The sequence below is a fragment of the Cricetulus griseus genome, chromosome 4 (assembly GCF_003668045.3).
Source record: "Cricetulus griseus strain 17A/GY chromosome 4, alternate assembly CriGri-PICRH-1.0, whole genome shotgun sequence".
Lineage (NCBI taxonomy): Eukaryota > Metazoa > Chordata > Mammalia > Rodentia > Cricetidae > Cricetulus > Cricetulus griseus.
In genome coordinates this window covers 190,670,705-190,684,037 of record NC_048597.1, presented here as the reverse complement: position 1 = coordinate 190,684,037, position 13,333 = coordinate 190,670,705, and the positions used below count along the sequence as shown (strand labels likewise).

Genomic DNA, 13,333 nt, shown 5'->3' with positions numbered 1-13,333 from the left:
AATGAGACCATGGTGACCTCATTTGCTTTTATATGTAAAAGTAAGATATGTGCAGTTTCCAAAGTCAAATAGTTATTCTAAAGCCATTATGATGAAAAAGAATATTCTTTAACAGAAATTTCCTTTTATTCCTCAGAGACTCACACACACGAAATAAACAAATGCAATTTTTAATTAAAAAGAAATGATGTAAATCCTTTTATAACCTTCATATTTCACTAATAGCTTGACTATACACAGTTTCCAATTAAAAGCAATTTTCTCTCCACTACTTTTAATGAATCTGATCTTAGATGCTGGCCCTTTCAGATGGCTGCATGGTTGTCCTCTGTCCTATGTTTTGGTGTGTATATATTAGTACTTCATGCTTGGGTGCGTGTGCACCCTTGTACATTTTGTTCTTGTCCTTCCCAATCTCTGGCTTTTCTAGTCTTCCCACTCTGACTTCTATGATGAGTATTGTAGGAGTAATGTAGATGTCCCAGTTTTGACTGAATGTTCTGTTGACATTTGTTCTCTGCATTGGTCAGTTGTGAGTTTCTGTGTTAACCACCAACCACGGTCTGAAGAAACTTCTCTGATTAACTACACTACACTTCTCTGATTAACTACACTAATGTCTGTCAGTTTTTCTTGTGCCCTTTTTCTTTAGTCTTGCTTTATTGCAGAAGGAGGGAAGGAGAAACTCAGCTGTCTTAGTAATGAAGAAAATTAACTTACTCTTACATGCTTTACACTCAAAGCTTGTAAAAGAGTGCTTTTTCATTTTCAATTTTCAGTCAGCCTTTCATGTCAAAATTGCACTGCATTCTGTTCACTGTCACCGGCCGGAAAGATTCAGTGAAGTCTAAACGTGGATTCATAGGCTATTGAGCACTTACAAGTTGTATTTTTAGATTGCTTCATCTCCTAGACCATTTACCTATTTGTAAAATTGGGATTTCATTACCTACTTGACGTTTGAGAAGTAAAAGAAGTGACGAATGAAAAGCATGTAGAAAAAAGAATACCAAAGTATAAAACTGGCTAGTTTTATGTTAACTTGACCCCAAGCTAGAATTATTTGAAAATAGCACATCAGTTGAGAAAATGGTCCTACCAGTGTGGCATTTTCTTAATTGATTAATGTGGGGAGGGCCTAGCACACCTGGTAGGTGGTCTTGGGAATATATAAGAAAGCAAACTGAGCAAGTCATGAGCAACATGACTCCTCTGTGTCCTCTGCATCAGCTGCTGCCTCCACATTCCTGCCCTGTTTGAATTCCTCCCCTGGCTTCCCTCAGTGATGGCCTGTAATATATAAATGTAAGCTGAAATAAACTCTTCTCCAAGCTGCTTTTGGTCATGGAGTTTTATCACATTAATAGAAACTCTTAAGATACAATTGGTACCAGGTAGTGGGGATATTCCTATAATAGACCTGGTCATTGTGAGGGGACTTTGGAACTTTGGGCTAGAGAAACTGTTGAGTACTCAGAGCTTAGTAGACTGTTGTATGTCAGCTTGGAAGTAAGAGTGGTGCAGACAATGAAGGCCTGGCTTGTGAAATTTCAGGAAGAAGTTTGAGAGTCTTAAAGATGCTTGTGGTGTCTGATCATCTGGAACTGAATGGCTGTGATTAACAAGTGACCAGCACCACCAAATAAAAACCTTAGCTTTACTAGGATAGTTCATGCTGGTTATCTGGAGTTGTAAAACAGGTGGCAATTAAGAAGAGGTCAGTAGCTGGGCTTGCTGGCACAACTTTTAATTTAAGCACTCAGGAAGCAGAGGCAGAAGGATCTCTGTGAGTTTGAGGTCAACCTGGTTCACATAGCAAGTTCCAGGATGACACAGACCCTAGGGTAGGAGGTGACAAGAGGCAGTAGCGTCTCCTTGGGGTTAGCTCATAAGACCTGTGGTTCAGAGGTGGCCAAATCTACATCTTCTGGCAGCCAACTTGGTAATGTGCAAGGGTTTCCCAGGTGGTGCTGGTCTTGAAGACATAAAGGGGTTATGAAGAGCAGCCAAGGCTGGACACTGGAAAGAGGGCACTGGTGAATGTGTAGCCTCAGTTGAAGTAGAAGCCCTAGGACGGACAGAGTTATGGATAGAAGTTTAGGTGTAGCGCCATGCAGTAAGGTCAGAGTCCCTGAAAAGTGCCCAGATGAGGCTAGTGGTAAAGGTGCAATCCAGTTGCAGTGAAGACCCCAATATTTTGGAGCTGTCACTATGATGTAATGACCACCAAGCACAGCAACATCCATGGAGTGGAGCTGCTTGGGCTTCTAGGAGATAATCTGTTATGTATGACAGAGCCAGAGAAATGTCACTGCCAAACCCTTTGGAGCCCAGAAGATAATTGCAAATCCCAGAATTCTAACATTGAAGTTCATGATATTGGATTTTTTTTATTTGATTGTGACTGTCTTGGTTATTCCCTCATGAAATAAAGTATTTTGATTTTAATTTTACAGGAGTCCAACAGTTGAGATACTTTGAACTTTAAAGAGACTTTGGAGTTTTAGAAAGTTTTGAATATTTTAAGGAGACTTTGGACTTTGTGCTTGGATTTTTAAAGACTGTAGGACTTTTTAATATTGGATTGTTTTAAACCTCATGTGGTGGTGCATGCCTTTAATCCCATCATTTGGGAGGCAGGGTCAGGCAGATCTCTGAGCTTAGGCCAGTTTGGTCTACAAATTGAGTTCCAGGACAACCAGGGCTGTTTAAACAGAGAAACCGGCAGGGCATTGGTGGCACACGCCTTTAGTCCCAGCACTTGGGAGGTAGAGGCAGGCAGATCTCCCGGAGTTCGAGGTGTACAGAGCGAGTGCCAGGATAGGCTCCAAAGCTACAGAGAAACCCTGACTCAAAAAACCAAAATAAACAAGTATATAGAGAAACCTTGTCTTGAAAAACAAAATGTTGAAATGTTTTATATTGTATTTATATTGATGTTGATATTACTGTGAGATTTTGGGGATGAACAAGAAAGGAAAGGTTATGGCCTAATGGTGATGTGTTTGTGTGTCAAGCACAAAGAGTCAATTGTGCTGGCCAGTTTTATGTCAACTCGACACAAACCAGAGTCATTTGGGAAGAGAACATCAATTGAAAGAGTGCTCCCACTAGATCAGATAAGTCTGTGGGACATTTTTAAATTAGTGATTGGTGTGAAGTTAGTTCACACCAATCTTTTGAGTGGTGCCACTCCTAGGAAGGTGAATGATCCTGGAAACATATAAGTAAACTGAGCAAGTCATGAGGAACAAACCAGTAAGCTGCACTCCTTTGTTGTTTCTGCATCAGATCCTGCCTCCAAGTTCCTGCCTTGAGTTTCTGACTTGACTTCCTTCGATAATGAACTGTGATGTGGAAGTGTGAGCAAATTAAACCCTTTCCTTTCCAAGCTGCCTTTGGTCATGGTGTTTCATCACAACAATAGAAACCCTAACTAAGACACTAGGTACCCAATGAATTGTTCCCATTCATGTTTGTCAAGCCAAACCAATTTACCTTCATCATGATACTTTTTACAGGCATGTTCCTGTCCTTTTCATCCTTAGTATCTGGCTTGTGAATAACTCCTGATTTTCTCCCTACTTATTTTCATTAGTTTCCTTTGTATATATTAGTTATGCTCACCATGTAAAATATTGGGAGTTTTAGAGATTGTGTTCTGGACTCTTACACATACTTCTGGAACAAAAGAAGCACTTTTATGCCTTATTTATTATAGATAGTGACTTACTGTGTAGCCCTGGATGACCTTGATCATGGACATCAGGACATCAGGCTGCCTTCAGAATCACAGAACTCTACCTGCCCCCGCCCTTGAGTGTTAGGACTAAGATGTGAACTACCAAGCCTGACCTAGTTAATTAGCATTTTCACTACCATCTTTACAGTGGATCTTTATGTGTATTCATTGATAGCTCTAGATTATTTACTATTTCTCTTGAAAAATGATTAATATTGAATTAGTCTGTTAATAACACAAAACTACTAATCATTCCATATAAACCTGGATTTTCTTTTGTTGCTGTTGCAGGTGGAATGGATATAGGGGTTGTGCCCAGACTCTACTGGGCCACATACACTCCCTATCCAAGGAGTTTCTTTTACATTTCTCCCCATGGATTGCTGGATAGAATGACTCTATTGTGAATTAATCTAGAAACTCTGAGCTTTTCAGCTGCTTAACCTAAATAAATCACAAACTGCTGGTTTTTTCAAGGTACCCGTTTCTAATGTGCTGTCCTATGTATCTACTCATCTATATCCTGCTGCTGCTGTTGCTGAAATTCAGCCTTCCTTTTTTGGGTTATTACAGAACCTTCTGACTCTCTGGCCCTAGTAACTTGGGTCCTCTCCAGCCTTTAATTACAGCTAGCATAATCTTAAAATGGAATTTGTATTCTAAGCCTGCACTTAGAAAGCTTTGAATGGCTCCAAGGCACCTTCAAAATGATAGCAGCCAGCCTTCTGCTGTGAACAAGTTCATTCATTTGTCTTTTTGCCAAACCACACTATCTGTTCCCCTCTCTCTACCTGTGTGTGCCACCACTGCCTGGTTTCAGGCACATTTTTCTATCCAAAGAGTGACAGTTAAGAATTCAGGCGTGGCCCGGCGTTGGTGGCGCACACCTTTAATCCCAGCACTCGAAAGGCAGAGGCAGGCGGATCTCTGAGTTCGAGACCAGCCTGGTCTCCAGAGCGAGTGCCAGGATAGGCGCCAAAGCTACACAGAGAAACCCTGTCTCCGGGGGAAAAACCAAAACATAACAAAAAAAAACCCCAAAAACAAAACAAAACAAAGAATGCAGGCCATCTCTGAATTCCAGGACAGCCAGGACTGTTACCTAGAGAAACCCCGTCTCAGAAAACAAAAACAAATAAAACCCACCAGAATGCAGGAACAAGGAGCTAGTAAACAACCCTGGAGCTGACAAAGCTGTGGAAGGAAGCCAAAAATGTTAGTTGGTTTTTGTTTGTTTTTGTTTTTACGTTTAATGACATTTTGTGGGGGGCAGGGTACTATTTCTGAAAAAATATTAAGCATTTTAAAATTCCATCTGGATGCTGGGAATCAATAGTAACAGAAGAGAAAGATGGAAACAAATTAAAGCTTTTGGAGAAATCCAAGCAAGAGATGTTGCTGGCTTGGCCCACAGTGGTGGTGTTGCAGATTATAAATGGTCAGATTAGATGTTGCGGTTGCACCTACAGAATCGATTGTAGAGTGTGGTAGTACAATGTTTGGGGGAATTCCAGGGAGAAAGTTTAAGAATAAAAAATAAAAAGTATAAGATAATTGAGGATCTACATTAGACATATAAAGGATTTCTTGAGTTTAAGGGAAATATCAGTTCATATTTAGAGAAAGATAAGATACTTTGAAATTTTGGTGTTGAAAGGATGAGCAGCAAAGCAAAAACTAAAGGGAGCAGTTGAGAAATAGGATTCAGCAGAGAGTGCATGGAAGCCTCACTAAAGTACCCTTGTTTCAAACTTGTGTTGGTGTTTTCCTTGATGATTTATTTCCAAATTAAAATGTACACTAAGGAATTGAGCAGCTGTGTTGATAATGCAGAAGCTTGCCTCAAATGGGATTTAAAAGCCAGGTGTTGGTGGTGCACACCTTTAATCCCAGCTCTTGGGAGGCAAAGGCAGAGGTAGGTGGATCTCTGTGAGTTCGAGACAAGCCTGGTCTACAAGAGAAAGTTCCAGGATAGGCTCCAAAAACAATACAAAGAAACCCTGTCTCGAAAAACCAAAAAAGAAAAAAAAAAAAAAAAAAAAAAGGGGGGAGTGGGAGAGGGTATTTAGGACCAAAGAAAGGGTATGCAGTTTAAGGAAGTCTGTTTTTCTGGAGAGAATGGGATAGTAAATACTTTGTACGTGTGCTCTCCTTTTTAAGATGGAATGTGTTTGTAGATGGAATGATCCAGTAAAGAGAAAATTGTACTGTCCTAAGGGACAGGCTATGAAGATCTGTATCGACAGTAGGTCCCTTTAATGTGAACTCTTGGTTCTTTTTGGCCAATCAGTATTCCTAGGCTTGTCAAACAGTATGCATTCACTGTTGGTGAGTGGATTTACCTTTACTTTAGTAGTGCTAAGGGAATGATAAGAGTCTATCTTGGGGAAATTTATAGCCTGTGGTGAAAACAAGAGAAAACAGCACAAACTAAGAAATTCCAACTACAGAAAATAAACAGAAAACTCCCCAGACCCCAACTATTGGCATAGATGGTAATTACTCCCAAAGATGTGGCTACATTCAGAGGTGGTAGAAAATAAGTCAGTCGAAATGGGTGTTTATAAACTTGATAAGGAAGAAAAATTCAAGTGTGCTAGGTTAATGAGCAAATTAATAGGTAAAAGGGCAGGTATTGGCACAAGACACCCCAAGAGCAAGTTCTCAGCACAAAGGAGATTCATTTGCCCCAGTGGGACAAAGAGCAGGGAATAAGAGGCAAAGACAGAAGATAGAGAATGAGGGAGGAGAAAGGAAAGAGGAAAGGTATTTTTGTCCTGGAGAGACAAAGGACTGCCTTTGGACAGAGAGGAGACAGATGGGGCCCATAGGCAAATGGCAGTTTATAAAAGTAAAAGGGGAGACTCATGTTAGGATGAAGTGTTCAATTTTAACTGGGCACGTTAGTTGAGCCAAAAGGGAGCTTTTGATTGCTGGACTTCAATACTTTGATAGTTGGACCTAGGTAGTCTGCCTCAGAAGGAGGAAGTGGCCAAATATGGGAATAGACCCTGGCAGCTAGCCCTAAGAATGTAATCCAAGGCCGGGCGTTGGTGGCACACGCCTTTAATCCCAGCACTTGGGAGGCAGAGGCAGGCAGATCTCTGTGAGTTCCAGGCCAGGCTGGTCTCCAGAGTGAGTGCCAGGATAGGCTCCAAAGCTACGCAGAGAAACCCTGTCTCAAAAAAACCAAAAAAGAATGTAATCCAGTGGCGCATGCCTTTAATCCCAGCACCTGGGAGGCAGAGGCAGGTGGACCTGAGTTCAAGGCCAGCCTGGTCTACAAATCAAGTTCTAGGTCAGCCAGGTCCATTACATAGAGAATCTTGTCTCAATGGGGAAAATAAAAAGTAGTAGGAGGAAATGGGAGAAGGGCAAAGCCTGCCAGAGCCTTGTTTGCATGTTTGGGCCCGCTAGAGCCCTTCAATAGGTTAGGAAGAAAAAAAAAACCTTAGGATTTGATTTGAAAGGACTAAGTATTACCAGTTTTTATTCCCTCACCATTGCCGAACCCATTTATCATTTGCTTTTACCTAAAATGGCTGTAAGTTTACAAAAGGGTGGAAAGATATTTGTTGTAGTGCTGGGCAGATTGTGTTTACTTGTACATACATGAGGGTGATCAGAGAGAATAAAGGCGGTTGTAAGAAGGAATGATTAAGCCGGGCTGATGCAAAACGCTGCAGCCTATAAGTAAAATGCGCGCACACAGCCTAAATAACAGAGTGCAGTCGGAGAAAGCAAGAGACAATCGATGTTTGTGTTGAACCTCAATTAAAAATATACTTCCCTCTCTTCAGCATTTTCCCAGACTCATAAGGAAGCCAGCCAATTCCAGAGTCTAGGAACACAAAAAGCTTCCAGCACGTGGAGTTTAGGGCGAGAAAGTGCTAGATACCTGTGGATAGCAACCCTGCCTTTTCCGGTATGGTCTCGGCACGACGACTAACACTCCCAACTTCCATCTGTGGAAAACAAACCCCAAACTGGACAGTATCCGTGTTGAGCTTTTAGATCTTTAAACTTGCACGACGTAGCTTTGACATCCATTGTTTTTTCAGTCTGTAAACAATGGCTCAAAGAAAGGCTTTCTCAAAAGACAAATTTCCGGAAAGTCTGGTCTCCCACTGACTTCACCAAAGAGTGAAGGGCTGCAGACGTCACGCATCTCGGTCGCAGGCGGCGTTCGCTTTCTTCCAGCCCTGGCTCCGAGACGGGCTGCCGACCCAGAATCGCACAGACGGGTGGTACTGATGGGCCGGAAGGCCGGCGGGATAAAGCAGCCGTTGAGAGCAGCCGCTCTGGCTCAGCTTCCGGTCTCTATGGTCTGGAGCGCGAACTCCCCCCCTCCCCCAACTCCAGGAACGAGCGCTCTTTCTGGACGCACGCGCAGTGCCAGGAGGGAGTTCCGTTTCCGGCCCGGTGGTTTCCGACTTTTGGCGTTCAGTAGTCGCGGTTGGTGGGCAGCAACTGAACCAAGATGTTGCGGAATCTGCTGGTAAGTAGCTTTTGGGGTTTGGCTGGTGCTGGGGTGTCCGGGCGGAGGCTCAGGGACCCCGACTGAAACCCGTACTGGAAATGGGACAGAAGACAGCGGCGGGAGTCACCTTGGCCGCGTCCTTTCCCCCTGACCTTTCCGAAACTCTCCCCTGGTTGTTGCTGGGTCGACGTAGAGGGAAGAGCATGACCACACTGCTTACCTGGTCAATACGGTTAACTGGTGATAATTGGTAAGATTGTATCTCTGATGTAGGCTCCGGGGAGGGGAAACGTTAGGCGGGAAAGTGGCGTTTGTCGTTTGTTTTTGTTTCATACTGAAAGGATATAAATTTTCATGGCTATTATATGCACCAGAAGTAAGCTAAAGAACTAAATTATTCTATTTGGGTTGGCATTTAATGTGTATTCACGGCTGAAGTGTAATGGCGATTCTGAGTTGCCTTTTAACACTAACACCCCTGACTGAGCTTGTGAAGTACTTTACCAGAAATTAAAAAGATGTGATTTGATTTTCTTTTGTAATTATTTAACAGTTTTACTAACTTGGCAATACCATTTAGATAGTGGAATGCATGTTTACTGATTGAAATAAAAGCAGACTTAAACACGCCATTAAAATTATCTTAGGCGGCTAGGAGTCCAATTGGTGAAGGGTACTTGCCTAGCGTGTGCCCTGCGCAGCAAAATAATTTTGAGTAAGAATCTTTCGGGTAGCCCCCTCTCCCTCAAAAAAAAAAAAAGTGTGTGGGGGGGGTGATGGCATACGTCCTTAATCCCAGTACTTAGGAGGCAGAGGCAGGCAGATCTCTGAGTTCTAGGCCAGACTGGTTTACAGAATGAGTTCCAGGACAGCCAGGGCGACACAGAGAAAACCCTGTCTTGAAAAACAACAATAACAAATCTTGCTGGTTTATTTTGCAGTGAAGTATTCAGCATAGGTGAATACTAAATGAAAATGTTTGAACAAACGTAGTCTTTTTTCTTTTTTTAAAGATTTATTTATTATGTATACAGTGTTCTGTCTGCATGTGTCCCTGCAGACCAGAAGAGGGCACCAGATCTCATTTTGGATGGTTGTGAGTCATCATGTGGATGCTGGGAATTGAACTCAGGACCTTTGGAAGAGCAGCCAGTGCTCTTAACCTCTGAGCCATCTCTCCAGCCCAAAGAAAGCAGTTTTTTGTTTGTTTGTTTGTTTTGTTTTTGTTGTTGTTGTTGTGGTTTTTTTTTTTTTTTTTTTTTTTTGAGACAAGGTTTCTCTGTGGCTTTGGAGGCTGTCCTGGAACTCACTCTGTAGACCAGGTTGGTCTCAAACTCAGAGATCTGCCTGCCTTTGCCTCCCTAGTGCTGGGATTAAAGGTGTGCGCCACCAACGCCCTCGTAGTCTATTTTTTACATTTATTTTTTCTGTATATCATTGTTCTTTGTTCAACAAAAATAAAATGCTACTGATTTCAGGCACAGGCTATATAGGTCATGGCTTCTGGAGACTGCAGTTCATAGTGTGAAACACAGAGCAGAGGATAGACAACATCTAGAAAGCCTGGGCTTTATTACTGATGAGTTAGATATGGTTTAACTCGGTGTCCTTTTGCTGTGTGAAGGTCTGGAAATTGCCTTAGAAGGTTTCTTTAGGCTCTAAGTCTTGTTTACTAACTAGATTTTCTGTCTCAGGCCCTCCGTCAGGTTACCCAGAGGACCATCAGCACTACTTCACGACGGCATTTTGAAAACAAGGTTCCAGAGAAACAAAAGCTGTTTCAGGTACTGAACTATTTTAGGTGATCTGTAATAGAACTCAGAAAGTGGATTTAGGGAGTAAATCCAGAGGTCTGCTTTTTAGAGCCTCTTTTGTATTAGCTGGAGCATATGGGACTCTTGGTAACTGTCGATTTGCTGTATCCAAGAATGCTTGGGGAGGTGGAAAAATGCATAGGTCTCTCTCTCTCTCTCTCTCTCTCTCTCTCTCTCTCTGTCTCTCTCTGTGTGTGTGTGTGTGTGTGTGTAATTTAAGATGAAATGGCATTCTTTGGGAAATAATTGCATAGGAGTAGGAAATAAAAGGCCCAGAAACAAATATATATATCTGAAATTCAGTAGATGTTACAGGGTATAGAAAAAGTATAGTAAATAATCTTAGGTGGGGAAGATTTCTAAGGAAACTTCAAAAGGCCTGAGGAGAGAAATCAAGCCTTAAAAATATACAATTTATCTCTGTAAGGAGAAGGAACAGATGGGAAGTTTTTCCAGGTATGATTATGTCATTGGACATCTGTAAGAAATGCAGATCAAGTCACCATAGCTGTCCACGGGCAAGGAAGACTCCTGTGGAATGTGGCAGGCATTGTACTACTGACTGCTAACCCTCTATTCAGTTGCCTTTGCCCTAAACACATTCCAGCTAGTGGACTGGGGAACTGTAGAGGTTTGGACTATACCTTTTTATGGAGCCAGAACATGATTTCTCTGGAGATCTAGATGGAGGACCACTGCAGACCCCTATCTGCTGGTGGAGCAGAAGTATTGCCATGTGGTGATTCCTTCAAAGCCATGAAGGCGGCTGGACACAGACTTATACACCAGCTTGACCATATGAATGTCACCAAGAAATGGTTGTAACCATGTCATTGCTTTTTCAGTTTTATAGATTTAAGGCTACATTACCCTGACTGTAACTGTTCTTAGAACTGAAAAACTATAGCTTCTATATCAGCTCTTGGAACCAAGTTTTCTTAAAGCAAACAGATTGAGAGGCAACCCCATTCCCTGTGCTATAAATAGAAAGATTTAAAATAGATTGTATTTGTCAGGCAAATAGGAGAAAGATAGTACCATCCACAGGATTTCCATATGAGCTAAGCAAGAGTATATTAGAGACAGAAGTTTATCTAGTAGTTGAAATATTATAGACTGATCATATACCCTGTCATCTAGGAAACCTTCTTTAACACACTTTAGAATACATGCATATATATAAGAAAATAAATAAAAGATTTTAAAGAACCCAACCCAGAAGTTACTAAAGGATTGGAATTTTTTTTCAGTTGGTAGAATATTATGTAGCCATTGAAGAAATATTTAAATGGACTAATAAACTGTTTTTGAAAACAGTATATAATGCCAGATGGTGATGGCACATGCCTTTAATCCCAGCACTTAGGAGGCAGAGGCAGGCAGATCTCTGTAAGTTCGAGACCAGCCTGGTCTACAGGAGCTAGTTCTAGGACAGCCTCCAAAGCCACAGAAACCCTGTCTTGAAAAACCCCCCAAAAAGAAAATAGTATATAACATCATTATATAGCATAAGCCATTCTATATATGAAGTGTACATAACTTAGGATAATTGATAAATAAAATGGTGATATGTACCATACTGTTAATAGTTGGTATGTCTTGGGGAGAGGCCCAGTGGAATAGAGCAGTTAACCTTTATCAGTAATTAGATTGTGAATGACTTTTGTTTTATTGTGATTTATAACTTTTCCTAAGTAAAATTTAAAGTGGTAAAAGTATTAATGTATGTTTCATAAAAATAAATTCTGAAGTGGATATAAACTAGTGTTGCAAGCCGAAGCCTCTTGCCTCCTTTTATAAGCGGGGGAGGATGTTCCTAGTGATCAACAGGCCTTATATTTACATTGTTGAATTTAAGGGGTAAATGTCCCTGCTCTGAAGTTTGTATAGTCCTCAGAATATCTCATTTTAGGTCTTACGTTAGCTTAAAAGGATGCTGTCTTTTAAATGTTTGTAATTTTAAAGTAGTAGAGAATGAATAAAAATTATAAGCCTCTTAAATTATTTAAATTCTGGGAGTGTCAGTAGCTGTTGGATTTTATATGAATAATTAATATTCTGTTCTTAACTGGAAATAAGTAACATGTATCTTTTTTTTTTTTTTTTTTTTTTTACCCAGGAGGATAATGGAATCCCAGTGCATCTGAAAGGCGGGGCATCTGATGCTCTCCTCTACAGACTCACAATGGCTCTGACACTTGGTGGTAAGACATTGAAGTTTACAGGGCAGGAGCAGCAGGGACACCTTCCTTGCTTTTGCTGTGGCTGTATTTATTGCAGGCAGTCTGTCTATGCCATCTCACAGCACCTCAGAGTAAGCAGTCAAGAGGGCAGTTAGAATATACTACCCAAGAGCATTTTGACTCGGCAGGTTGTGGTTCACTTTCTGATAGAGGTAGCTCTGTGTCACTTGAGGTTCTCAGTCCCTTCTCCCCAAACATTCACACTACCCTCCCTACCTTTAAAAAAGTTTGCATTCATTATGTTGAAGGGTATCGTGGCAGGTCTACCTTTTAAAATAGAAATGAAGTAATAAAACTAGATTGATTTTTTTTTTTAATTTTATTATCTGTCAAAACACTTTTATGTTTGATTAAGGGTCATGTGTGTTGTGTGTTCTCACTAGAAATCAAACCGAGGAACTTAGGCACTAGAACAAAACACCCTACCTCCGAGCTTGTCTTAACAGCAACTTTGCCTTTAACCTTTGAGCTGAAATATGAAGTGTATGTACTGAAATGCCAGAATCCCTAATAAGTAAGTTTTCCTGTGTTTCTCAGGAACAGTGTACGCCATCTATCAGTTAGCTATGGCTTCATTTCCCAAGAAGCAGAACTGACTTCATCATCCCAGCCTTCCCATGGTTCAGTTGCATTCAGCGCTCGACGGACCAGGAATCTGATGAGTAACTGAGCTCTTCTTAGGGGATCAATATTTATTGATGTGTACTAACTGCCACCAATAAAGCAGTCTTTACCATGCTTTGTCTCCCTTTTCACTTGAAAATAAATTACTGATAAATCAGTTTTGGGTCAGCACTTCAAATCTTAGAGAACAATTTTTTTTTTTTAAGTCCTTTGTCAATCTTTCTAAAGCACTATCATTGTAACATTATTTAGGAAATTTTACTTTCAGCTCCTAAGAATTAGTAGATGGTCTTCAAGGTCATTTGAGGTTGACCCTTGAAAGGATATTGCTTTGCTCTCTGCCCCTTCTGTATGTTCTCTGGGTAAAGTCCCGGGCACTGCTTGAGTAGTGGAGGTGGACCCTGTTTGCTCTTCTTTCTCTATGCTGAGA

At 41.2% G+C, this 13,333-nt stretch overlaps 1 protein-coding gene and 1 long non-coding RNA gene across 2 annotated transcripts; one reads left to right on the top strand and one right to left on the bottom strand.

The window, feature by feature from the left end:
- Positions 1-1,731: 1,731 nt before the first annotated feature.
- On the bottom strand, positions 1,732-8,065 carry LOC113835188. The gene is made up of 2 exons (XR_003484553.2): positions 7,641-8,065; positions 1,732-2,068 (listed from the first exon to the last, which is right to left on the bottom strand). It is a non-coding gene; the product is annotated as an uncharacterized LOC113835188 (long non-coding RNA).
- An 18-nt stretch (positions 8,066-8,083) lies between these two features.
- LOC100756540 (cytochrome c oxidase subunit 7A2, mitochondrial) lies at positions 8,084-13,017 on the top strand. The gene is made up of 4 exons (XM_027411072.2): positions 8,084-8,240; positions 9,917-10,006; positions 12,156-12,240; positions 12,817-13,017. Exons 1-4 carry the CDS (start codon positions 8,223-8,225, stop codon positions 12,873-12,875), a joined length of 252 nt encoding a protein of 83 aa, XP_027266873.1. The 5' UTR covers positions 8,084-8,222; the 3' UTR covers positions 12,876-13,017.
- The last annotated feature ends 316 nt before the right edge of the window (positions 13,018-13,333 follow it).

Excerpts from the sequence above, each read along its gene's own strand:
- LOC100756540 (XM_027411072.2), top strand. Across the intron at positions 10,007-12,155 it reads AGAAACAAAAGCTGTTTCAG|GAGGATAATGGAATCCCAGT; the intron begins GTACTGAACTAT and ends TTTTTTACCCAG. Across the intron at positions 12,241-12,816 it reads AATGGCTCTGACACTTGGTG|GAACAGTGTACGCCATCTAT; the intron begins GTAAGACATTGA and ends TGTGTTTCTCAG.